This window comes from Myiozetetes cayanensis, unplaced genomic scaffold, assembly GCF_022539395.1.
Source record: "Myiozetetes cayanensis isolate MyiCay16 unplaced genomic scaffold, myiCay2020 scf7, whole genome shotgun sequence".
NCBI classification, from domain to species: Eukaryota; Metazoa; Chordata; class Aves; order Passeriformes; family Tyrannidae; genus Myiozetetes; species Myiozetetes cayanensis.
In genome coordinates, this window is record NW_026087964.1 from 5,171,396 (window position 1) to 5,198,113 (window position 26,718).

The 26,718-nt window shown below is 49.0% G+C and overlaps 1 protein-coding gene across 1 annotated transcript in view; it reads left to right on the plus strand.

Moving 5' to 3' along the window:
* Positions 1 to 1,002: 1,002 nt before the first annotated feature.
* The window catches only part of NAT8L (N-acetyltransferase 8 like), a 35,460-nt gene continuing 9,744 nt past the window's right edge, over positions 1,003 to 26,718 (plus strand). Inside the window, exons 1-2 of the mRNA XM_050337819.1 lie at positions 1,003 to 1,619; positions 2,891 to 3,055. Coding sequence (XP_050193776.1) covers positions 1,286 to 1,619; positions 2,891 to 3,055 — 499 coding nt within the window. The 5' untranslated portion in view covers positions 1,003 to 1,285. The remainder of the gene's footprint in view (positions 1,620 to 2,890; positions 3,056 to 26,718) is intronic.

The window sequence follows — 26,718 nt, forward strand, 5'->3', positions numbered from 1 at the left end:
GGCTGGGTGCAAGGAGGATGCACACGTGCATGTTACCAGAGGAAGAGACACAGAGGAAACTTTCACGGCGTGTACGGGAGCACCTTGCAGGTGGAGGCACCGCTGAGGCTCGCAGGGGGGTGCAAGTCCCAGTGGGACGCACAGGTGAAGTCTGAGGACAGGCACAGCTGCGACCGCGGGGGGCTGTCACCGGGCACGGGGAGGCGCAGACGAAGCTCTCGGGGGATGCACATCACAAGACCGGGGGGGTCCGGGCTTTCCCGTCTCCCCGCCCAGCATCCCCCGCCCAGTCCCGACCCTGCACCGGCCGCGCACAGCGCATGCCTCGGGCAGATGCCGGCCGGTTCCAACCGGGAGAGGCCGAAGCTTTTCGGGTCCTGTGAAGAGGAGGAGCCCGTCCTCCTCCCTGCGAATCCCCCCCCCCTCCCCCCTTCTCTCCGCCCCGCGGTGGGCGCGGGGGCGATGGGGCGGCCGCGCTTCGCGCAGCGGCGCGGGCACGGCTGGAAAAGTTACTGACCGAGGGATGGGGAGGGGGATTGGCTTAGGAGGCGCCGGGGGCCTCGCGGCTGCATCCCCCGCTCAGCGTTCCACGCGGGATGGCTGGAGCTGGGGCACCCTCCGCGCCCCGCGGAGCTCCGCGCAGGGACTCTCGGTGCCGCAGCCCTGCGGGACGCGGTGCAGGGCCGGCCCAGTCTCTCTCTCCGCCGCTCCGCGCCCCGCAGGCTCCCGCAGCGCCCCGCGCAGCGCCGCGCACCCGCAGCGACTGTTCCAGAAAGCCGCCGGGCGCACCGTGCGTTCGCAGTATATACGTAGATAAATACATAGCAAAATAAAGAAATGACGTCCCCTTCCCCCCGCTCCAGGCGCACCGGTGAGTGCGGGCAGCGATGTTCGACCCCCGACTGCCCGCGCAGCCCCGCGCCGTAGTAATTTGCAAGGGGCGGTGCAGGGATGGGAGGGGGGAAAGGGGGAGGTGTCCCGCCCCCCCGATCACATGGCGACCCCGCGCAGCCAATGCGGGGGGCTCTAAGACCCCGGGGACCCGAGGCCCCCCCCGCTCTATAAATGCCTCTCCAAAATGCAGCGGGGCTTCTTCCTCCTGTCCCGCCCGGCCGCGCAGCTCAGCGCCCCGCTGCCTGCGGGTCTCCGTGCCGGCTCCGCGCCCCGCTCCTTCCCCCTCCCCTTTTCCTTTTTTTTTTTTTTTTTTTTTAAATTATTTTTTCTCTTAATTTTCTGACCTCCCCCTCCCGTTTTTCTCCTCGCCCCTTCCCCGCGGCCGGTTTGCATGCATTGTCTGTCTCCCAAGATGGTTTGTGAGACCAAGATTGTGGCGGAAGATCATGAATCAATCCCGGGATCCAAAAAAGACACGATCATTGTTTCCTCCTCCCAAATGTGGCCCTCTTTGGCCGGCTCCACTCCCTCCCCACCACCTCCCCTCACCCCACCAAAAGAAGACCCCCGGCGCGACAATGTCTATATCCGCGAATTCCACCCCTCCGAGCAGGAGGTGGTGCGCCGCATCTTTTACGAGGGGATCATGGAGCGGATCCCCAACACGGCGTTCAGGGGGCTGAAGCAGCAGCCCCTCACTCAGCTGCTCTACGGGCTGCTGGCGGGTGAGTATCCGCTCCCTTTTGGGAGAGGGGGGCGCCGGGTTCGTTCCCTGGATGTGGGTCTTCACAAAATGGTCGGAGCGGCGGGAGGCGCCGGGGACCCGCGGCCCCGGGCGCGCTGCGGCGGTGCGGGGAGCGGGAGCGCCGCAGCATCGTGCGGGGCGGCCGCGGAGCCGCAGCGCTGCGGCGGGGACAGGCGGGATGGGAGCGGGATGCGAGCCTTGCGCCGCCGGGGGATGCGCGACCCTACCACGGGTTGTAAGGGTGGGGAGCGCTGAAGGCCACCGCGGGGGTGAGGGCAGACTCCGTCCTTGTGGTTATTGCGGGGCTGGGGGGTGCGCGGAGGAGCGCAGCGCACCGGCCGCCCCCGCGCAGCCCGGAGAGGGGGGGACGAGCCGCGTTCCGGCGTTGCCTGGAGACGGCCGGGCCCACCAGTGAAAGCCCCCCTTTAGCCCTCCCCCGGCGTGCGGAGGGGGTGTCCTCCTACGGCAGGGCCGAGGCGAGGAGGGGGGGGGTCACCTCACCTCCCAGAGTTCAGTGCCCAAAATAATGCTTGCAAGGTGTCCCGTCCCTGTGCCAATAATAATATGTGCCCCCCGCGCCGGGCGGGCTTTGGGGTGGTCTCCTGCCCTCGGTGGGTGCAGCAGGGTCACACCCTGTGCCCCAGACATCGGGGAGGACGGGGCCCCGCGCTGGAGGGGGACCCCCCAGCAGGCGTTGGGGCGCAGCCGGCGGCTCTGGGGCCATGCCGGGGGGAGCCGCCGGCTGGGGGGCACCCGCAGAAGCCCCCCAGGTGTTCGGCAGCCCGGCGGGATGGGGGCGGGCGGGGTGGCTGCCCTGGGAGTCGGTGCTGATGGAAATAGCACTGCCGCAGTGGCGAACACATGGCTGCGGAGCGGTGCCCGCAGCGCGGCTCCGCCGCCCGGCTGCGTTCCGGCCTCACCGGGGAGAGCGAAGGGAGCCTGGGGTGTGCTGGGCCCTGGGGGTCCCCACGGCCCTGCTCCGGGGGGCTCGGTGGGACCTGCCGTGGCGTGGCAGCATCCTCCCCACCGGCTCCTTTCAAGACCCCATAAACTTCTCCGGGTTACCTTGTCGCGATGCACTATCCATTAACGTGATAATCTCGAGAGCGTGAATTGTGTGTGTACTGCAAATGTTTATTTTGACTGTGATTGTTTTATTTATTTATTTTTATAATGACTTTGTATTCCGAAATCAACACTAAATTCTCTTTTCTGACAGGTGTCGTTTATTTCTCTTCCTTATCTCCATAGTAATGTGCTTTGTTGTGACCAAGTCCTTCCTGCTGACCTGCTGTTTGCCCATCTTTCTGATGGGCATGAGGTACTACTTCAGTAGAAAAGTTATCCTGCACTATCTCGATTGTGCGCTGCACACGGACATGTCCGATATTGAGCAATATTACATGAAACCGCCAGGTGAGTACAAATTCCCCGAGGGAGCCTTCCTTCTCCCAGCCTGCTGGGGAACATGGCTGCTCCCTGCTGCTGGCGCCTTTTCCTCCTGTCAGCAGCACTGAGCAAGCTCAAAAGACACCAGAATGCAGCTCTTTAGCCACACCAGGCACAAAGCCACCTCTGGGTTTGGTTTGGTTTGGCTTGGGCTTTTTGTTGTTTTGGTTTTGTTGTTTGTTTGGTTTTTTTCACTACCCCTACAAGGTGCCTAGTCATCCAAGGCACCCTCTGTCCACCCCCCCCACCCCGGGCACAGCGCTGCCGGGTCCCACAGCCAGCCCAAGGACTGGGGCGTGGGTGCTTGGGGACACTGATGGTAGAGGATGCAGGTTTTCCACTGCTGGCTGGGTCCACCCCAGCCCTTATGTCTTGAGCCTGCTATTTCTTTGCTCCTTGAACTTGGTATTAGCTCTGACAGCAGGAAGAGAGGGAGATGAAAGGCCTTTTAGCCCAAATGCACGGAGGAGCCCATTTTAGCTACTGTGCCCATTTTCCCATATTGTTCAAGAACATTCCTTAATGCAGGTGTTTTGGAAGAGGTACAGATCAGGTATGTAAAGGGCTGCTGCCGCATGAGTTTGACATAATATATGTCCATCCATTTGTTACATATATGAATATAATTAAAAATACAGTATCTCACTATAATATTTGCTGGTTAAGCTGTAAAAAAACCATTATGATGACATAATTTAAAAAAAAAAAAAAGAGTCCCTTTAGAACCTGTCAGGCTCCATTTCCCTTGTTGTAGGCACACACCCATGTTGAAAACCAGAGCAGGGGGATGCCTGGGCAGTCACTCGGGGTTTGAGGTTTGCTTTTGGTGGTCGCAGAGTGCTAATGGTGAGCTGTGAGAGCAAGGCGATGCCAGTATCCTGCCTTAGTTCCCTCTTCTCAGGGTACCTGCTCTCTTCTTGGGTATCTACTGTGTTGTTTTTTTCATGTGACTGTGTTTTTGCTGTATCATTGCGGATCGCCAGGTGTGACAGACCTCTTCCCGGCCACTTCTAGAGGATTCCCGGGTGGTATCCTAGCCACAAACTTTCCCTCACTTCTAATGTGCAGTGTTACATTTTCCTAAATGTAACATTGCTAAAATGTTGCTCCTCCTCGTAGGAAAATCCCCAAATAGCTTAACATGTCCTCGCTTTAGATTCCGTTTCCCATTATAGCGTGTATCTTGTCCAGGTCTTTGTCCCATATTCCACACAGGTTGTGTTTCATTTACAGGGCTTGTTTTTGTAAAAATTAAGTGACGTGTGACTTGTATTTAAAAAGCTCAATCTTCATTAAAGGTGGTTCACAGAAATAAAAGTGTTCATACCAACACATCTCTGCAACTCTGTAGTGAGGTTCAGCAAGGTCTTGTGCTGGAGAAAGTAGCAGGAGACTCCACTAGAATAAGAACATGTAATATGGAGTTAATAGGTGTTTGAGCTGCTTTGCTCATTAATGCTCAGGATTTGTGTGGTCAAAGTGGTTGCAGTGCCTGTATTTATAATACTAACAGATACAGAAAATAAAGGAAAAGGGCTCAAAGGAAGAGTAATGCCCTCAATTTGTTTAGGGTCAGTAATGTAATCCTGCTCAGCTGTGTTGCCAACATGTCTTTGAAATGTTAGCATTGCTTTTATTTGGTACCTGAAAGGGCTAATTGCAATTTTAGAGCAAATGTGTGTGGGCTGTAATTTTTGACAGAATTTAATCATGTAATTAGGCTTCTGCCATGCCGTAAAAAGCAGATTTATGGGATTGTTGGTGCTTGTTAAAGGTTCTTGATGATAGTGGTGTTAAGCAAGTTGGCTGGAGTAATAACTGGATAAAGACCAGAGAGGCTTTGGGGGCTGGGGAGGAGAAGAGTGCCTGCATGCTGGGACCAGCACCCTCAGTGATGCCTGTCTGTGTGCCATGAGGCCGTGCAGTGCTGTTTGGTGTAGCTGTGCACAAGGCATGAATCCAGCAGTTTGCTCCTGTTTCCTCTGAAAATGCAGTTGGTGGATTGTTTTTTTCCTATAGGATAGCAGCATAAATACAGTCCTCTTGGAAAATCCTGGAGTTCTGTGTGCTTTGAAGGCTGGCTGGCTGAACAACCGGAGAAAGGCAGTGATGAGCCACACTGGCGTCGCCCATCCCACCCAAAGGACAGAACAATGGCAATAAAACGAATTCCAGCCCCAAGTTTTTCTTTTATTTGCATAGTTTACAAATTAGCACCCAGGCAGAAATGGTTGCAGTGGGAATGAGAAGGGCTCCTCGTATTTCTGCAGCTGAGATATTAGTGAGAGCTTTCTCAATGAGGTGTCAAAAGAAGAACCTGTCACAGTGAGGGTAATGGGGTGCAAGAACAGAGGCACAGAGAGGCCTGGAGATGGCCAGAGCTTGACTAGATGAGTTAAACCCAACCTGATGTAACTGCAGCTTGGCCTGGCTTTTGCTGGGAGTACAACCAGGCAACTTGCTGATCCTTCTTTAGAGGATCTGTGTTTACCTGCTCAAATTTTTTTTCCCCAACATGGAGAATAGAGGAAGGGAGAACTTCTGTGGTGGGGTTATGAATTCCTGTTTCCTGGGGTGATGAACACCAAGGTAGAATTGGGAGATGGTCTTAAGGTCTTGGATCATGATGTTGGTTGTGGCTTTGGTGAGGTTTTGCCCTTGGAATCCACGGTAGCCAGACTTGAAAACCTCTTGTTTGCAGCGGGCTCCCTGTGGTGCCCAGGACTGGGGTATGGCTGTACAGAGCATCCACAGCAAATAGCCTCTGGTGAGGCAGGGATCTACAGTGAGGGGATATTTTAACTATTAAAAGGGGTGGTTCTTGCTGGTTTTGAGAAAGCATCTGCAAAACCTGTGGGTCAGTTTTAAAACCAAACCTAAAGGACCAGGTTTGCAATGGGATATCATAAGCACCCAAGTTAATGATTAGTGTTGAACAGCTCCATGATTTACATTGTATTAGGGTTTTTCTTCTGCAGTTTTTCTGAACCGCTCACCTCCAAGTTAGTTATGGTTTGAATTTTTCTCTGCTGGATTTTGTGTGAACTGAAAAATATGTGCTGACAGTGATTCTGCAGAAGTACACTAGCCAAAATTTAAGTCTTTGTTTTCTCTTGCCCTCCAACACTTATGCCAAGGGTCTGGCAGAATGTTTGGTCCAGTGCTTAACTTGGGGCTTGTACACAGCAGTGTGACTTGAAATTGTTCTTAATGTGAAAGGAATTGTTTGTGTTGATTCTTATGCTGGGGTCTTAGAACAGAAGGTTGAATGGCTCAAACACCTTCCTGAGCTTTTTGTGAGCTTGCATTTTTCATTTTAAAATAGCACTTATTGGAACTCACTTTTTTTTCTCCTTCTTCAAAGGCTATGAAAAAAGACACTGGGGTGGTGGAAAAGAAAGGAATTGGATAATGGGCTTAATTGTCAACCAGAGTAACTTAGGCTCTAGTAAACAAACAAACAAACAAAATTTATTTTAAAAATAGCCCTGCCTTTTGCATTTATCTATGTAAAAAAGAGGAGCACAGCTGGAGCTTGTTTTATGGTCTGATGATTTTGATGACTAATCAATTTTACAGTGTCTCTTCAAGCTTCTGTCCCAGTTGGTTGTGTTGTATATTTTTTGCAGTGGTTGGTGTGTTAGAGAGATTCTTGCGAGGCTGAGGTCTCTGCTGGAGTGCTGATGGAAACCAGGACTCCTTTGCCTCCAAAGCAAAACCGCTGCTCTCCAAAGCGAGTGGAGCTGGGGCTTTGGCTGAGGAACTTGCATGTCTTTCTGTGGTTGTTTAGAGAGTTGTCTCCTGCTGCTGGCTGTCCTAGCAGGGTCTGCTGAGGGGTGTGCATATCTGTCCTGCTGGTGCAAAGATCTAGTGGTGGTGGGAGCTGGCCTTTGTCAGGGTTTTGGGGACTGGTGACGAGGTGGGTGGCTACCTAGCAATGCCCAGTGCTGCAGGGGAAGATGGACAGACAGCACAGATGGGCAGCCTGGAGAGCTGAGGCTGCAGGACCTGCTGGAGTGTTGAGGGCATCTGCCTTGCCCAGTGTAGCAGACAAAGCTGGAGTAGTTGCTGCAGGAGGTGTCAGGTCACATTATCTTCGCTGTGCTGAGGGCTGTGATTTTCAGCAGTGGCTGCACATCTGCAGCTCTTTCTCTGTGGGTGCCTCTGGTTGCTTCATGCTGGGACAAGATGGGTGCCTCTGCTCTCCTGCCTCCATCCAGGGGTGAGCAGAGCTTTCTGATCCTGCTGCCCTTTGTCCCCAGTATATAAGGGTGCAGATGAAGTGCCTGCACAGAAAGCCCAACCTCCCCGGGGGACAGGCCCTTCAGAAGAGGTGCTGCTGGGGGATGGCTTGTTAGGGTTCAATTTCTGCTGCTCTTGGGTGGCACAGTGCTCAGCCAAGCCCAACGGAGGGATGTCCTGTCCTTCTTGGCAGAGGTTTTGGTTTGATGTCCTTCTGCCAGAAAGAACACCAGTTGAAGTGGAGTCAGAGTTGTGGTGAGGAGGTGAGATCCTATTTACTGCTCCTGCCTTTTGAGGTGTTCCTCGGGTTCAGTGGGATGTTTGTCTGGTTAACAAGCAAATATTTGCGTTTTGCTCTTGGATCAGGCCAGTTGGCAGTGGATTCAATGCCAGAGGGATTGAACCCAGATGTCTGCAAGGTGAGCAGCTGGGTATAAATCATGTGGTTCCTGCTAGCCTTGCTTTGTGGGTGCTGAGCTCTGCAGAGGCTGTGGGATGAGCACCGATGAGTTTTGGGATACAGGAAAAATACAGGGTGTACCTTAGGAGGAGATCCTCAGCCCCAGATCTGTCCTTGCTCTGCTGTGCCCAAACCCTTTGGCAGCCCCAGGGAGAGGGGGCCAGGGGGAGTGTTTCTCCCCACCACTGAGCCCCCGGGCAGAGGGTCGGCCACAGAGCCCAGTTCTTCCACATTCTGGGTAATGCTCAAGCTGACAGATAAGCAGGAGGGAAGCTGCCAAATGATAACATTGTTTGGAAAGAATAGAGCAGCCCTTGCTTTGCAAAGAAAGGGCTCAGTTACCTGACGCCAGAGAAGGCTCAGGGCTGCTGCTTCCCAGTGGAGGAATGTGTTTTTGGAGAGCCCTGCCCCACTCTCGTTCCCAAGAAGCAGCTGGAATCTGAAGCATCCCTATCTTCAGCATTTCTTGCTGGCTTACGAAGTGCCCTGACCTCACGCATCTGCCAAACCCCTGAGCTGTCTGTCCTGTATTGGGATTTTCCTTTGTGCCTCTCCCACACAGTGCTTAGGTCAGCGAGGAGTTCTGCGTGAGGCTGGGAGCTGGAAAACCCATGGGAGAGGCTGTGTCCTTATCTCTGCCTGGGTGTTTCCAGCTCTGCTCCACACCACTGCTGGGAGCAGAGGCTGGGTCTCCTCAGGCGGAGGTGGGTCTGTCCTGTGAGCATTTCACTGCTGGCATCTCTCTGCAATTCAGTGAGTGTGCTTCAGGGGATGCAATCTTCATTTAAGATCCTACAAGATTAGGATTACAGACCTCTCATGTAATTTATAGTGCGAAGTATTTTGTCAGAAAGTACTTCCAAAGCTGGCTTACTGCGAGAGGATGGTCAGGGATGCTGCTGCTGCTCAGCAATTCTCACTGTTGCTTTTGGGTTTCTACAGTTTAGGAGCGCAGGAACTTTCTGGTTTGGCATCTCTCGTTGCCAGTGCAGAGTTTCTCAGGAAGCAATAGGAAAAACAACTCATGTTTCCAAGCGTTAGGGATATGCTTTGTCCAGTGTTAGCAATGGACTGAAATATTTTGGTTTCATTTGAATAATGTCAAATGTCTTTAGAGTCGAGTTGCCTCTCAAAACCCACCTCATCTGACACTGGCACTCTACCACGCGTGGCTGCCTCATTTTGCTGTGTTTGAGCCTTGGCTTTTCCATCTGGAGGCAGCCCCATCCTGCAAGCGTGGAGCATGGGCACGGTGAGCAAGGCACAGCGCTGCTCCTGACCCCCATCCCACATTCCCAGAGCTGACCAAGGGATGCCCCCGCCACAGGCAGCTCTGCCGGGTCCCAGCCCAACCCTGCAGCCCTAAAGATAAGTGCTGTGTAGATCTGGAGGTGACACAGCCTGGGTCCCTTGCAATGCTGAGCCACATGGGCCAGCACTGCTCAACCCACTGGAGGGCCTGCAGGGTCTTTCTGCCCCACAAAACACTTATTATTAATTTTTTTCCACTTTGGGGGGGGTCACGTAGTGCAGAGTGGAAGTGCAGTGCTGTCAGCCGAGGGCCAACATGGGAAAGCTGGAGTTGCCTGTTAAGTGGAGATTCCAGGCTGTGTCATCCATGCTAATAGGATAAGCATGTTTATGGGCAAGCTGCTGCAGCCTGCCCTCCCCTCCTATTTATTTATCACTGGAGCAGGAACATATGCACAAACCCATTCCTCAATGCACGTATCCATAAGACAAAAATAGCTCTTCCTTTAGATCCACAAGCTTTGGCAGAGTCCCATATCAAAATTAGATGAAAATAGATTTCATAGTAAATTTTGTAGAGCAATATAATCTTCTTCTTTCTTTTCCCCCCCCGCCCCCCCTTTTTTTTTTTTCTTTTTGGTCCACGTGTTCAAAAATTCTCTCTAAAAGTAGTCAGTCTAGTCAGTCCCTCACTGACCTGACCATCAGTTAATGCAGTGGTGTTTGAGCTGTAGCCATGACTGGGTGGATATGATGCTCCTGAATGTCAGCTCTGCCTGCAGATGTTTAAAATTCCTAGTATGTGCCAGTGCTGGTCATTAATCTTCAGTACAAGAAGTAACCAGTTGTGTAAATTGAACATTAGTAGTTTTTTAGGCACAGTTAGCTTCTCAGGACCAGCAAACAAGCCACACTGAGACCTATGAACATGGAGGCAGGAACATCAGGTGTTCTGTTTTGGTTTGGTTTTTTTTTTTTTCTGGCTTTGAGTAATTTTTTTAATGTTTTCTCCTATGTTGGATGGGTTTTGGCATGATTGTATGCAATTTCTCACTACTGTCTTAGTGAGTAAACCTAAAAAGGTTCTGACTCCAGAATTTTCTGCACAAGTTTAAATGCAAATGTACTACCCTGATAAAGGGTTTGCTGCTTCTTTCTCTTGCTTTCTTAGGAATGACCAAAATTTAAAACAATTACCCAAAAGTCTGTTTCAGGTTAAGATTTTCATAATAGCCTAAATTTAGATTTTGTGTCAGATATCTAACTGGTGGCAGGCGTTTAAAGGTACCAAACTTTGAGCCCCTATTGACACTGGATTTTGGATGTAGGAGCATGAACTGAAAAAATCTTATTCCCAAACATGTTATTTATTTATTATATTCAGCCTCTTAGGGTTACCCAAGAGTGTTACTTGGTTCCTGCCAGCGTGCAAGACCAGCAGCCTGAGGACTTAGAAACTGCCATTTGGTATTGCTCTCTACTTGAAGGCCTCTAAATACATTGAAAAATTCTGTTTTCTTGTAAAAGTCTAAATGCATGGCCTGATTTTTAAGAAGACAAACCATTCAAAATCTCCCCAGATTTCAGAGTGGATTTGTGAAGTTCCTTTTGTAGGCTGAGATCTTGATTTGGGCAGGTCATATTTAATTACTCTGGATGGGAACCATCTGTCAGGGTGTCCAAGAGCCCCTCATGGACTCCAGGAGCTCTCAGCGTTGTTTATGGGTGTATCCAAAAGCCCATGCTTTTATTTTGGTAATGCAGTGCTGGGGATCTGTTACAAATAATCACATGTTTGATGCTACTCCCTTCCAGTCTACAGTAAAAAGAGAGACTTGGAGTGTTTTGCTGGTGTCTGGTTCTGGAATGGATGAGTCTTTGCTGTCACTTTCTGCATCAGTGAAACAGGGAGCTTCAAATGTATTTTTAGATTTCCCCCCCCTTTTTTTTTTTGTCCCCCCCCCCAATAGAAAGCTGAGGAATCGTTTTGTTGTCCTGACAGGTGGCTACTGAAAGGATTCTTAAAGAGAATCTAAAGATAGCAGTACATCTTACCCAGTTTCTATTTACAAATCTATTCCCTGTAACAAAATAATAGGGTTTGGGTTTCGGGGTTTTGGTGGCTTGTTTGTTTGTTTGTTTGGGTGGTTTTGTGTTTTGCTAAGGGCCAAGTGGAATCACCATGAAGCCTCATGTCCTTTAATAAGGGTGCATCAAAAATTAGTTCGTAGTGGTCTGGTTAGAGCCAGGTACAAGCTGTGGTATCTGTTACAGATGGCTTTGAGCCATTCTTTTAAGTCATCTATTGACCTGCTGGACCCCAGCAATCAATTAACAATTTATGACAGCAATATACAGTATCATTCACTGTCTTCTATAACTGAAGAGTGTTTCTTTCAAAAATTGGAAAAAAAAATTATTTCTTACAGGAGAATTCTAAAATTTAGACCTGAGACTCCCATGGTTTAGTGCCAAGCTGGGCTTCTGCTTTGAAGTGGGATTGTGTGAGTGAAAGGAGACATTTCAAAATAGGTAATGGGAAACATATATTGCAGTTGTATTTTTTAAGTGGCTACATGAGATATTGTTATTTAAAATTGGATTTGCAGCAGTGTAAATGTTAATAGAATAATACAGTGCATTAGTTGCACGTCAGCGTGTCCTGCTTGAAATGATAACTTGCAAGTAGTATTTGTCACTTAAAATTCATGTGCAGTTTCTATGACTTATCCAAGTGGCAAAACTGAAAACCAGAGGTTTTATGAGAAAATGATTTTTCAGTTCAGGAACTGGAAAGTAACAGGGAGGACAGTTTTGGTCCAAATCAAGCTGATTCACTAGTCCCTCTCCATTTTTTTTACTATGAAGAAGCAAGTATCTGTGTTTAGTGGGGAGTAGAATGCTTTTCTTCAGCCCAAAATGAAACTGTTGGCTCTGTTACAGGCTTCCTTAAGAAGCAAAGGTCAGACCCAAGTGTATGCTTAAAAAATACTGATTATGGTAGAGCCATGGTACAGTTAGTGTTTGTTACCCATCAGGCAGGTCCCTCTGTTGCTCTTTGCATGGCACTATTAAATCTATACTGAGTCAGTGCTGGGATTGCCTGGATCCCAGGCCCTGTTTAAATTACATATTTAGGTATTTTATACCAGTGTAGTAGTTGAAGAAGTGGTGTTGCAGGGCTCCATCTCTGAAGTGGAGGCTGCTGGGACACCCCCTGTGATCCCTGGGAGGACCGAGAAGTGTGCTGGTGTCCCAGCCAGGCACACTGGGGGCTGAGCTGTGTGCAGGATTAGTGCCAGCCTGCCTTTCCTCTGCCTCTCATTTTGCAGCTTTGGTGAATCCAGGACAAATGTGTAAATTGTTTTGCATTGACAAAAACTGCGTTTTTAAGTAAGCCACTTGCCTGGATTTATCCTTGATCACCGGTAATTGCTACACAGGCTGCTCCCACTCTCTCTTGCCAGTGTGCTCAAAGCCTGACATGGAAACCAGCAGCAGCCATGCAAGTTTATTTGCTTTTTGCTGTTGCAGCTCTTGGGCTCTGTGCTAGCACTGCTAATTGAAATGGGGGGCAGTGAACCAGCTGTCTGGCTGTTTGTGGCTCCTCAGTGCACCTTGCATTCAACACTCGTTTCAACAGCTATCAGATAATAACATCTACTACTGGGAACCAACAGGAGTTCCTTGAAGTATTTATTTTCCCCATTTTTTTTCCTCATGTCCTTCCCCTACCACAGCAGTTCTGTATCCCATGTTTCCAGTCTTGGATCAAACTGCAATATTTGGATTTTGTATACTTTGAATTCTCATTGTCTTTATTGTCCAGCCCTGTGTTGAATTCTCCAGTGCTTTTTTTTTTGTCTGGTTCTTGTTTCATTCATCACTTCTGGCATTTCCCACAAGTGGTGGTCCCGTACACAGCATCCCTCTGTATCTCTGATCTTCCTCTTATACTTTTATGTCCTTTTGCCTAATTTCATTGTATATGTACTTTCCTCCTCTTAGTTTGCTGTTCAGATATTTTGCATGGTGAGTGCAAGACTTTATTTTTTTTTGGTAGAAGACTCAGAACAGCAAAGATGAGAAAATAAATAGCAGTCAGCAGCACGAGGATATTGTCTCTGCTAAGCTGAAAGCAGTCCATCAGTGCACAAATCCACTTGTCAATGGTGGCAGGGGGAGAACATTTTGTCTAAAGGCAAATGAACTGCCAACAACAGGATTTCTTACACCTTCTTTAAAGCATCTGACCCATATCACTTCCAGATGTATCTGCTGATCTTTATTGCCAGGATTTTTCCTATAAACCTAATTCTTCCCATTTTAACAGGATATATAAAATCATTATTGCAGTCAGAATATGAGAAAACAACAAACCAACCACTTCATTTGCTGAGATCAGGGCTTTTTGTTCTTTTTTTGGAGGTGCCAAATCTGTTCATCCTCCCTGGAACTAGATAACAGCAGCAGAAACACTGTGTAACACTTCTAGTGGGAATCCAGGGAAGACCTAAATCTGTAGTCTTTCAATTTAAAATAATGTTAAATAGTAGAACTGCAAAGAGAAGCTTTTGAAAACAGCCTGGTTTGGAGCACCTGGCATTTCTAAGTGCTAAGCAATTCAGATGACTGTTAGTTAGAGACAGCAATAAAAGCACGGCAGATCTCTGGCTGGTAAAGTCCTCCTTGTCGGAATTACATCGTTAGTGGTGGGATTTGTTAAAGGGAGAAAGTGAGCAGGGAATAAGTTATTGTACAATAGGGATGCTGATGAGAGATTTTTTTTTTTAAATCCAAACTCTTTAAAAGGGGTATTTGTAAAACACCTTTTCAAGCTTTTGCTGCCTGTAAAGTCAATTAGATTCACTTAATGGCTATGAAAATCTACATCTGGTGTGGTTTCAGAACCTGCCAGTGTTTGGAGGATAAGATCAAGCTGTGCCTCTCGGACAGCGATTTCCATTTGGGAATAAGCCATCATCAGGTTTTACATCAGCTTTTATGGGGCTTTTTTTGAGCCATCAGTAGTCTGAAAAACATCAAAGCATCTGCAAGGATTCTTGAGAAGTGGGAACATTTTTTCATGGATAACTCAAATAGCTAAAGAGGATTTCAGTGAAATTTAAAAAAATCTTACATAACCCCCCATGTTCTCTGAGACTGAACTCTTGGGACAGTTTGGCTTAAAGATTCAGTGGAGCATTTGCTTTAACTTAATCATGGGCTTAAATCCCTTGTCTCTTGCTGGGAGTTGAGTGTATTACTTAGGGGCATCCTTCAGTATAGGTCCAAGTGCTCTTTGGATATTTAGTGGAAACTTGTGACGTAAATGGAAAGTGCAGTGGTGGAGTAAACCGGTGGAGTTTGCTCTGTGTGTTTGCTATCAGCTGCCTGCAAGGTGAATTTATGATGTTTTAGGGAACACTGGTGCATTGGGAAGGACTTGTAGCTGTGAACCTGCTCTTAGATACATTCATTCTACCCTGTCTTAGCATTGGGTACAGGGCATTTAGTATGTCTTTGTAGCTGAGAAAATCCAACAGATCTTCAAAATACTGCATTTCCACCCAGATTTGTGTGGACTTGCATCTCTTCTTGCTGTAGCACTGCTCATATTTGTAAGTTGATCCCCTTTCCACAGATCCTTGGTGAATGAGCTTGCCACAGCCTGACGCTGCACGGTATTAAAGTATCTGCTTTCACTAGCCCTGAACAGCCTGCCCTTCATTTCCTGTACGTCTTCCCAATGGAATGAGATGTGGCCTGTTACCTACTCACTCCATTAATTTATTTTACAGATGTCTTTCAAATCATTGGCTCTTGGGACTGATATTGGGGCTGGGGCTCCAAGGAATCCCATTCGCGTGGATGTGAAGTGGTGAATAGATGGTTATCACAGGAGATCTTGGATTAGGCTTTTGTAGGGATGTTTTGGCCTGATTGGTCTGGCATGGTAGTCTGAACACGTGGCAAAGTGGTTTTTTGCCGTTTTTTAATTTTAGAGATGTTGAGATTTACACATGTAATTTTCATTTTCTGCTAATGCATCATCCACAACAGGTCCATTGTCTGTGCCCAGCCTGACAGATGTTCATGTATTTATGGATGTAGAATTTTCTTACACTGCCACGTTAAATAAATGTGCTGGTTTCAGTCTGGAGTAGTGGAGTTCAGTAGAATTATACCTAAGGCATACTTGGTTTATTGTGCTGGGAGAGGGATGCAGAAATGCATTGATTTTAACAAGACGGGGCACCCAGGTATGTGTTCTTCTGCACCACAGCAAGGCTCTGGCTTTACATGGGGGCATTGCCACCGGTTTGCTGAGAGTTAAAGATTGAAGCAATGTGTGGTGATGGAGGTTCGTGCTGCTTGGGAGGCCTTGCTGGGGTCTGCACCCTGACCTATTGAAAGGTATTTCTTCCCGTGGCAGGGAGTTGGAGCTACAAGATCCTTATGGCCCCTTCCAACCCAAACCACTGTGGGATTCTAAAGCTTGTGACAGGAGGTGAAGTCTTGACCCAGTGTTTGCCCTCCTTTGCTGTATAGGGCTCCAGCAGAGCCCTTTACCTTGGCATCCACACATGGGACACACTGGAGCAACATTACACCAGGGCTGTGTTTGGCTGAGTTAGGTATAAATATAACAGCCCCTCAGAGATTAAATACTCACTGTAAATGTGGAGAAGTAACAGGGCTGCAGGCAAGCCACGTGTTCATTTACAGTGGGAGCTGCAGTGGGGCGGCCATGGGGAAGCACTCCCTGAAGGATGGTAGGTTGCCTTCACAGGCTTCCCCCGGCTGGAAAAAAAGCCTGTACTTATTTTCAAGGAGAGAGCACTCACTGCAGCAGTGTCCCTGGGAGTCCTGGCTGTCCCAACAGCCCAGTTACCTCAGAAGGGCTGAAGATCCCCAGACACCGTCTCAGGAAGGCTCAGCATCTCCTGCAACCAGGCTTCACGAGCACAGCACGATGAGAATGCAGAGGTACCTCTGTCTGCTGATTCTGCCTGGTCACTGGAGTCAGCACCCAGCTGGCTGAGGGTTGGCTTGGAGGTGTGGGAAGATGCAGATACCAGGAGGCACCAGCAGCTGTCAGTGGATCAGGTTCAGCCCCACAGCAGCACCAGAGAGCACCTCAGGGTGTGGAGGGGAGATTTCCTCTTTCCCTGCTCTTCCCAAGTAGGATGGACTGGTTGGTCTATTGTAGAGAGAGAGTCATTGCTTTAGGAAGGCCTCCAGTGTTAGAAGCGTGATGGTGTTAAAAGCACTTCAGGGATACTAGAAAGTTTTGCTTCTAGAGGGATCTGATAGTTATTCATTTCTTTATATGGGTCAGGACTTGCATTAGCCCTGTTGCTACCTCTAGCCTTGGACGTCAGAAGTGCATGTCAGACCACTGTTCAAAGGGAAAGGCCTTGCTTTTTTTTTCCCTATCACCTTCCATGCCAGGATGAGCACCTCTGCAGAGACAGTGTGCCACCTCAATGGCAGCAGGACCTGATTCTCCTTAGCAGCTTTATTATCATTTCAGTTTCCTTATTATTTAGCCACCTGCTCCTTACCCAGAGGTTAGGGGAATAGCTTTGACCAGGACAGGTCAGGCAGGATTGGTTCCTTTGAGAAGCACCCAAATGAACACCCTTGATGAGCAGCTGGGGAGGACAGAGGTTGTGAAATTTCCTTCAGTGCCACCGTCACTCCTCAACTCCTGAGCTCTTCCCAGTCCATTGCAATGGATTTGGGAGGCTCATCTTGGTGCAGCAGCTGGTGACTATTCACATGCTGGGATATCCTGGGGTGGGTTGGTCCCAGCTGATGATAACTGGTGTCCTGGTTGGATGCCTGTGCTCTGGGAAGGGTATGTGTGCAGCACCATTTCAAGCTGTTGTGCTAGAAATAGGAAGAATAAATATTTCTTTGCAATAAACTCAAGGAGATCAAGCCATGTACCACCTGACTTCAGACTGTAGTTAGTACCAAATCTGTGCCCTGAACCTTTTCTTTTTTTCTTATGTCTTCCTCTGTGTTGAGTAATAAATTCTTTACTGTGGTTTCATAGGAAATATAACTCCTTGTGACTGCTGTTTCACTCCTGTAGATTATTAATGCGATGGAAAGTTAGAGGTCAGGGAGGTTTGATTCATTGTGTTGGTAACAAGGTAGGATTCTTGTGAAACTCGTGTAATCTGGAGAAGGAAAGGCTTTGAATGCAGCAGCGCCATGTCTGTCACTGGTATTAGGAGAGTGTTGTGGTAGCTTCTCTTTGCCGTGCAGGGTTTGGTGAAGTGCAGTTCCCATCTGTCAATTCCCAGCACACCCTAGGGATGAAAGCAGAGGAGCTGCCCTGAGGTTTGAGAGTTCTCTGCTCATGTTTCTGCACCGTAAATATTGCTCACTGGTCTTCATCATTGTCGCTCGTTGGCTGCTGTGGTAGGACAGCTCTCATTCAGAGGCTCATGAGGGCAACAGGAATGTGCTAAGGGGGGGAAAAAACATGTTCAGAACCACCGAAATATGCTGTACAGCATGGTTTGGCTGAATATATGCACACAACTTTAGCCAACTCACAGCTGAATATTGTGCTTTTGGCTTGGGATTCCATGCTGCAAAATGCAGTCACCTGCCCAGGGGGTGGCCTGTTCCCAGCTCTGCCATGCTGATGCCCCTAAGAGTAATCTATGCAATGTAGTCCTGTATGGGGCTGTGTTTTAATTTTGGGTGGGGGAAGTTTGGTTTGTTGTCTTTTAGGGTTTGTCTGTCACTTTTTAAACACGTAAATATTTTTAGGCGCTCCATTTGCCTCACCTCATGCTATTGGGAGGGGAGGCACCTCTCAGCCTTGTTATTGACTGATTTAAAGAGTTTGTATGCACAGATGTTGCTTTGTCCTAGTGCACCATTATGCCATATCTTAATTTTGAACCTACATCTTGGGTACAGTTCATCATTACCTACCTTGTTCCTGACTGAAAGTAGATGGTTGCAGTGAGCTCTGTAGGCTTTTGCTGTGATCTTTTGCAGAAGAGGGGCTCTCCCAGAGCGTGACTCACCTTAGAGATTGTTGACCTCAGTTCAGCATAAAACTCCTCGGAAATCTTTGTAGAGCTCAGAATTGCATTTATTATTTAACCATTTAAGTAAATACACCTTAGCTTCTCTCTTTGCTGTGAGGCATTTGGTGCAATACCTGTGTAGATTACAGGCACTTCTGTTGAATAAAGGGAGCCTTGGCTAAATTTAGAGCAGACATGTAATGATGGATGGCGAAAATCAGATCGATTCTATCCGTTTTCCCTGCATGATTTATGGCTAGGCCAGCTGCTAAGCTAAAGGAAGACATTCAATGGTTATTGCTCAGTCCCTTTTTACAGTAAAGCATGTAAAGTCAGCCAGCAAATAATGAATTCTAGAACATCCACTAATTGTAGTTTTCTCCAGTTTCTTCAGTGTTTGGAAGTGGAAATTGCTGTAAGGTGAATTCAGTACCTTTTGAAAGCAATAAAGCCATGTAGTGAAAGATTGATGTAGAAGATGGAGACTGAGCCTTAACAATGTCCTTTTAAGGAGCTGGCTTAAAACACAACCAGCAGCACATTTCATCTTATAAACTAATTTCACTAACGAGGAGCTAATTGTCACATCAGTCTTTTGGAGCTGGCGGGACCCAGGCTATCAAAGCTGGCAGAAGGGCTTGATTTCTTTTTTCCTTTAAACTTTTAACTAAAAACCAGTCTAAAATGTAAAGCATTGGTTTAGTTAAGGTCTGACTCTGCAGTTGATAGGCTTAGTGTGGATTTTTGCATGCATAGGAAACATCTACTCTGAAAGTAGTTTAAACACTTTTTCCTGGTTTTGCCCGTTTGTGCAGAGCAGTTTGTTCTGCTGAGCCAGCTCCATTGTGCTGGGACTTGTAATCCAGTCAGCCCTGAGGACAATGCCGGGCCAAAATCACGTACTCTAGTCTTCATTCACTCCTTTGAGCTATTTAATTCTTTGCTTATTGATAACAATTGCTCACGTGCCAAACCCACAGGCACTGCCTGGTTTCTCAATCTGTGCTTTCCCTTGGTGACCCAGCAGCAGGTAGAGCCCTGGGCGCTACATCAGTGGTTTTGTATCTCCTTTCCCGGTGTTGTGTCCTTCTTTTCAGCAGCGGAGAGATGGGCCAGGCTAAATCTGTCCAGATAACCAGGCAATTTCTAATCCCCCACAACTGCTTCTGCAGCTTTTTCTTGAACAGTTGTTGTACATTGGCTTTATTACAGTCTTTGCTTTTCAAGGTGCAGCACGGCCAGCAAAAAGAGCCTGATAGAAGGTTTTAAAGTCCTGCTGTTACACTTCTTAATATAGCACCCTCTGAAATGTGCTGGAAGGGCTGTCTTTATCCCATCTGCGGCATCGCCTGGATTTCTAGCTGTCTCATCAAAAGCCTGTTCCTGCGCTGTGCTGAGTGCTTCCTGGGGCTTTGCTGAGCCCCCCCTCCAGTGCTGTCACACGTGGTGACGCTCTGGACCCCCCTGGGGGACTGGAGCCTGTTTGAAAAATCAACCAGTGAAGTGCTGACACGGGGGGCATGGCCACTTAACAGCTTGCATTGATCCAGACGTCCAGCCTGGGCCCCCGCAAAGCTTTGCAGGGTGAGGTGCGTGGGCAGGAACTGTCATAGGGGCATTTCAGAGGAACAGGGTGAGGTTTAAAGCAAAGGTTTTAAGAAGATTAGAAATGCCTGCTGGGTTGTGTCCGCAGCAGTGACAGCAGGAGATGCTGTTTAGGACCAAACCTGGCCACTTCCTGAAGTCCCTTTGCTGCGGATTGTGGGTTTTATTTTCTTCTGTCAAAATATTAGAATGAAAGTAAACTACAGCTAGCCATCAGCATCTTAGGGGTTTTCTGTGGGCTTTGACACCCCAAAATGGAATACCTGTGATAGAGTAGTTGGGTGCTTTTGAGGAAGGCCCAGCTCCATCAGGAAGTGTGAAGCAGGCGCCGATGAAAGTCAGTTCTCATACTGTTATTCTAAACTGCAACCCCACCACCCCTTCCATCCCCAGGTGAAGGTGAACCTGGGCTGCAGCAAAACTCCCCAGTGGGACCCTCACCTGCACAGCCTGTGCTGCTGCTGCTGCAGGTTTATCAGCACTGGCACGTTTCAGCCAGAATTTCAGTCTGAATACAAATATGGTTTTGGGTTTGCACAGATGTTTAGGCCAGCTGTTGCCTGCAGTCCAAAACCCCATTGCCAGTCTTGTCTCATTTTATGCTCGTGTTTATCAGCTGCAGGGGCCACCTCTGAATTCTTGTCTCCTGGGGCAGTTTGAGACCCATTGTTGTGGTGGAATGTGGTCACAGTGTTTTCTGGTAGCAAATGTGGTTCCAGGGACATATGGTCAAATGCTGGATGTCGCTGTCACCCCACTGATTCCCTGCTGCTTGCAGCTCTGGAGGCTTTGCCTGAGCTTAGGGGTCGTTGCAAGTAGCTTCAGCCCTCGGTAACAACACAGGTGAAAGGTAACAAGGATGGAAAAGAAGGCAGATGGAGAAGCAGATGAACTGGTCGCTCAGAACCAAATCCTCCATCTCTCTTCATGCTGTGTAAGGTGATCTCATCACCTGCTGCCCAGATGCCCCATGAATCAAGGGATGTCACCCACCCCTGGCGTATCGAGGCGCTGCCCTGTGCTCTTCCAGCAGGGAATTGTTTATATTTTGGGCAATAAGTCCTGGAGTGGTAGGTTATGTGGAGTTATTTATGAGGAAGAAGGAGTCTCACAGCATTTCTAATTTCATGCATGGATAATTCCTGTGTCCCTGGCATTTTTTGTTCCCCCATGCCTGGGCCTTGTGTGGTGCAGTGGGATGCTCACAGATGTTGGGAATGTCGGAGTCAGGATCTCTCAGATCTCAGCCAGTTTCCATAGACATAAACTACACTGAAATGCCATTATTTTGTAGGAGCCCTCCAGGAACACCTTTAACTGAAGTCAAGTGTAGAGTTATTAGCAGAACTTGTGGGAGCTGCCATGCAGCCCTGCTTGAAGCCAGGGGAAACTCGAAAGGTAGGAAGAAGAGAAACTCAATGCACGGGAAAGATGGAGGTAAGGAGGGATAATGGGATAATGGCATACCTCATAAACACAGACAGAAGTCCCTGCCCATCTTGGCTAGCTGAGCAGCTGCAGTCAGTGGCAGGGACAGCTGTTGCCTGTCCTTGGTTAGTCCCTGTGCTCAGGCTACCCATGTCTGGCTGGGTGGCAGCCACTGTGCCACGGCTGTGCCCCAAACTCCTCCTGCTGGCAGCAGTCACATCACGGCAGCCAAGCCGTCCCCGGAAGAACCTCATTTCTCCCTTGATGTTGATTTAACTCGGCTGGTCTGCCCTGCATTTCACCAAGGATAGAGGGGAAGGAGGAGGGAGAGTTGCCTCAAGTGCTCAGTGGTTCTTCTGCTCCCTCTTCAAAACCCAGACAGGATAAAAGGGCAGGGATTTAAATGGCATCAGCCACCCACAGCCATGGCACAGCCAGCTTTGTCCACTTGCTGCCACTCACAGTCTATCTCACTGACAGGGATGTATATAAATAGTGCTGGCAGGAGGAGAGGCCAGACACTGAACTTTGGGGCTTTTTAATGGGTTATCTGTAAATAGGTAATAATGTCACTGCTCTGTGTCCAGTGCAGGACCCCCTGGTTCCTTCTGTACTCCCCTGCTTGAATCTCTCCTACTTGGCTCAAAGAGCTGCTGCTCTGGCCAAAATTACATCAAGAGATGGCACAGGGGGCTGAACAAGTGACTCCAAGGGTAAATATTTAAAGCTTCATGATGGGACAGCGTGTTGTATTTCCTCTGTCCCAGTGTTTCCACGCAGAGGTGTCACACCAGGCTGTGCCACAGAATGTCAGTAGGTTGGAGGGAGGAGTTGGGGGCATTCGGATCCCTGGGATTAGCAAGGCTGTCACTTCTGGCAAGCTTTTATGTAGGTGTATTAAGAACAAGGGACACAGGCAACTGCAGGTCCTGTCCTATGGAAAGCATGGGGATGAATTTGAGGTTTTTGGTGTTGGGATTTTTTTTTTTTCCCCCCCCTTTTGCCCCTTCATAGAAGCCTGGGAGAAACACAGGAGAGGGATGTTTGCCTTGTGCAGGATGCTGCTTTTCCCTGTGAAGCCCTGAAGACACACACTGAGCCTATGGGCAGCCTTCCTCCCCATCCCAGAGCTCACACCTCTATGTCACATCTCTGCCGGGGACGCAGGTTCCTATTTTTAATTTTGGAAGGCCTGGCCTTCCAAAGGACTTCTTCTCTTACTATCAGCTTCCTTTTCTCACAGTGGTCAGTCCTTGGATGCTTTCCTGGCTCTGCTGCAAGCATGCAGAGATGCTGGTGCTCGCCTGGTGCATCCCCAGCCGTGGTGATGGAAACTGCTGAGCATCTCTGCTAGTCCCCTCATCTGGAGGGTGCTCCAAGGACATCACCTGGGACAGCTTTGAGCCGAGAGGGGAATTGCTCACATTTGTGTCTCTGTGACATGCCAAAGCAGAACTGAAAGTCACAGTCAGTGCTTGAAGGGAAATTGCCTTGAGAAGTTCCGTGTCTGTCTGGAAATTATGTTCCACAAATAACCCTCTGAGAATTAATGACAGCTCGGCTGCAGGACATACTCTGAAGAAAGAAGGAGAAGACAGGGTCTTTCATACATACTTCCAAGGAAAACTTCCCACAGGGATGCATCCGTGTGAAATTAGCACCAACAGTCGGTGGTGACTGCAGGAGCTGCTCTGTCCCCTCTGCAGCCCTGAGAAAAGTCACCCCTCAGTGTGTAGGTGCTGGCACTGGGGAGGACCCAAGTGTGAGTTCAGGATGTTCTGGGGAAGCAGAGCTTTGCTTGTTCTTGTGGGAATACTAGAATTGTCTAGGAACCAATGGATTTGAAAAGTAACTACCTGGAAGACAGAGCTTTGGTTTTTTTCAGAGCAACACACTGCTGTTAAATTCTGGAGCTTGGGGTAGTGGTCCTTGAGTGTTAAGTGCCTTAGGAAAAGTGTGGGAACCTTCCATTGTCAGTCATGTAGGACTCAGGCTGGTGGGGAAGGCTGATGTCTCTCTGTCCCCCTCTCTTCTAGCAGTACTCTCTGCCAGTGCTTTTGGCTCCAGTCTTTCCACCCATCCACCCACTGGCCTTTTATTCATCAAAAGGTGTAGAAGAATTTGCAGCAAAAATAAATGAATTTATTTTCACCCACCATCCATCCTCGTCGGCTGTGTGGGGGAGAGCTGTGCAGCTCATGACAGTGGAGGAGGGTGGGAGAGGAGGCTTGCAGGCACAGCCAGAGAATTGCATGGCACGTCCTCCTTGGCAGGAGTGGGGAATAAGTGGCCAGTGTGGCACCACCGCTCCAGGGAAGTCCTTGGGGTGCGGCACCAGCAGCAGCGTGTGGAGCCTGAGGGCAGCCTGTGCTGTGGGAGATGGGTGGGTGGATTAGAAGAATGTTCTCTTTTGGTCTTCAAAAGCTGGGAATCATCCTTAAATTTAGAGCAGAAAGACACTGCCATCTTGTGTGCTTTCAGATCCTGGGTACCATCAGCTGAGGAACGGTGTCTGACCTTGCTGTGAAACATGAACAACCCAAAATCGTGTTCTTTGTTACAAACATCACAGCCATCTTGTGCCTTTCTCATAGGTGTCTACTGCAAGGTGCTGGGGTTTTATAACAGAAGTTTGGGTTGGACAAGACCTTTAAAGACCAACTAGTTCAAATACCCTGCCATGGGTAGGGACACCTTCACTAGACCAGGTTGCTCAAATCCCCATCCCCCCTGGTCTTGAGCACTGCCAGGGATGAGGCATCCACAGCTTCTCTGGGCATCCTGTTCCAGTGCCTCACCACCATCACTGTAAAAAAAGCTTCCTCCTTTATTATGTCTTTTGCCTTTAAGTTCTTGATGTTGTGTGGTGAGGCAGCAAGCTGAGGGAGTGGAGAGAGCTAAGGAAGGTGGTGGTGCATTTTCCATGGCTGCTTCTCCTCACTTTTGCAGTTGGCAGCCCTGAAGAAAGCAGGGAACAGTGCTGCAAAGAGGCTTGGTGTTTGGCTGGAAACAGCTTGTGCCTCTGGAAGGTACCTCCAGTGCTTCAGAGCTGTGTTCACAGGGCAGCTCTAATTACATGCAAGACATCCGTGAAGAACAGATCTTGGAAAGAGCTGGAAGGGCTTTGGATGACCGTAGTGATGGCTTGGCAGATGGACTGCAAATGAGGGTGAAGGCAGAGACAAGAGATGCTGCCACAAGATGAGTATCTGAAATGCTAGGGAGAGTTGTAGCTGTCAGGGTCTGTGTTTATCTTTGCAGCAGTGATTATTTTCAGATAGCATGTGAGAGAGTAAAACGTCAGCTCCTGCTATTAATAGCGCTGCAAACAAGGCTGTTGCTTGTTACTGACAGGTGAGATGTGTTAGTTTGTTTCATCCTAGGTAGGAAAAAGTTCAAAAACAAGCTCTGAGTTAATTCCCTGAATCCAGAAAAGGTGGCATAGAGACCCCCCCAGCCCTGAGATGTGGCAGTACAGGGTGGTTTATCCAGGGTGCTTCTGTGCTGCTCCAGAGTAAGTGCTGCTGGAAGAGTGGAAATGGTGAGGAGCTGCAGCTGGCTAGCATTGTGGAAAACATAGAATCATAGGATAGTTTGAGCTGGAAAGGACTTTTAAAGGTCATCTAATTGAGTTTAGGTAAAAAGCAATCTGAAGACCTTCAGCATTCCTGCTCTGAAGCTGGAGGGTTTTCCCAGAGGAGAGGAGGTCTCAGCCCAAGGTCAGGAGAATATGGTGTGATCCCAAGACAGCTTTCAGTGGCAAATCCCCATCCAAACGGGATGCAGCTGCCTAGAGGAGGGATTTGACAACCCCACAGGGGAAAGCTGCTCCTAGGCTTGAAGCCACCTTTGGGAACTTGAAGTGTCTTCATCAGGGTGAAGGATCTGGCCACTGGTGATCCTTGGAACAGAAGCAGACACGAGGTGGGCAGTAGGGTAGAAGTCTTGGGGACTGGTGGTGCTGGTGTGAGAGCTGAACACAACTCGCATTGTTTGAGCAGATGTGTCCTGTCTGTGGCTAATTATAATAAGTGTTATGTGCACAACACACAACTGGGAGATGTGCCAGATACTGTTTCTTCTCACGTTGAACTCAAAATCATTATAATTAAGCTTTAAAGTTGTAAGTAAAAGCTAACAAGGAGCGCAGGTTCGCTGTCCTGCTGCTTGCAACCAGGGCCGGTCTGTGCTGGGAGGGACAGGGGTGGGGGTATGTAGAGGGTGGTCAGAGGAAGTGGAAATGTGAACGTTTTGGGGCTCTGCTGTGGTGGGTATGTCCAGATTTGGGGTTTGAATAGGCAGAATACCCCAAAGTACTAGAAATGTGCCATTTTACAAATGTGGGAAGTGTTGCTGAGTGAGCTTTAGCAGCCTCTCAGGTTTGGTGGGCAGAGACAGAGGAGAGGTGTTTGCTAAGAAGGGAAAATAGGGAATAAAAGTGGGAAGCAATCACGGAAGCAATCATGTAACCTCAGGCTGAGAGGAACCCAGGTTGTGTCTCTGGTTTGAGGCAACTGAGACAACCTTGCTGAAGAAGCAGCTCCAGGAGGAGTTACTGGCTGCTTTGTGGCGCTTTTGGGGGCTGCCCCACAGCTGGGTGGGTGCTGGGGATGAACCACCATGCCACAGGAGCAGTGGCCATGTGTGTAGGAGTGAGGATCCCTGTGGCCCTGATGTTTGTGGTGTGCTTGCCGTGTGGCCAGAGGTGTGATGGGTGGGCTGGGGAGTGCCTTGGGCGGCACCACCACGTGATGAGCAGTTGAAAAACAGCGGAGAGCTCTCCACCCTGAGATTTGCATTCGGAGGGAGGGCAGCTGCTGGGTTTCAGTGCTTGTAGGTGTTCATCTGGGGTCGTGTCTGAATAAATTACGTTGTGAGATCCAAGCGAGCACAGGGGAACAAGCCGCACTGTCAGCACGGCAGCGGAGCAGAGACATCTTAACTGCTCGTGATAAATGGGTCACGATGGGCCCCGGTGTTTTAAAAATTAGCAGTTGGCCTAGATAGCAGCAGCAAAATGACTTGCAGGGGGAACAAAAGCGAGCGTTGCTGGAGCTGTGCATTGCTCTGAAGGTGGGGACAAGCCCAGTGTACTGGGGTGAACCTGAGCTGCTTCCCCGCCCTTTGTTTGTACCTGGCTCTTCCTTGGCAGCTGGACTGTGCTGCAGGGAAGCGGGGAAGACCTTGGCCCATCTCTTTCTGATGGCTTTGTGGAGTCACAAGGTGCATTTGTCCTGCAGGCAGCAGCCGGGGAGGCACCTCCCATGACCCCTTCAGTGCTTTGCTTTCCTCCAGTGGCAAAGTACTCTGAGTTGTTTTAATAATTTTCCCCCCAGTTTTGTCAGGGAAGTGATGCTGTGCACCCCTGAGCACCCACCTGGGCTGTTGAACTCTGAGAGTGTCAGAGATGTGTCGTGCATTTGGGTTGGGTTGGTTGGCAGGGTTGGTGCTAAAGATGGAGCTGCTGCCCAAATCAGGTTCTCTTCTGCTTAGCATTGGGGAAGAAGCCCACTGCCTGCACCAGGGGTTTCTCCTGTGGTGGGGTCCTCTTCCTCTGGATGAAACCATGCTGTTCCAGAGCACTG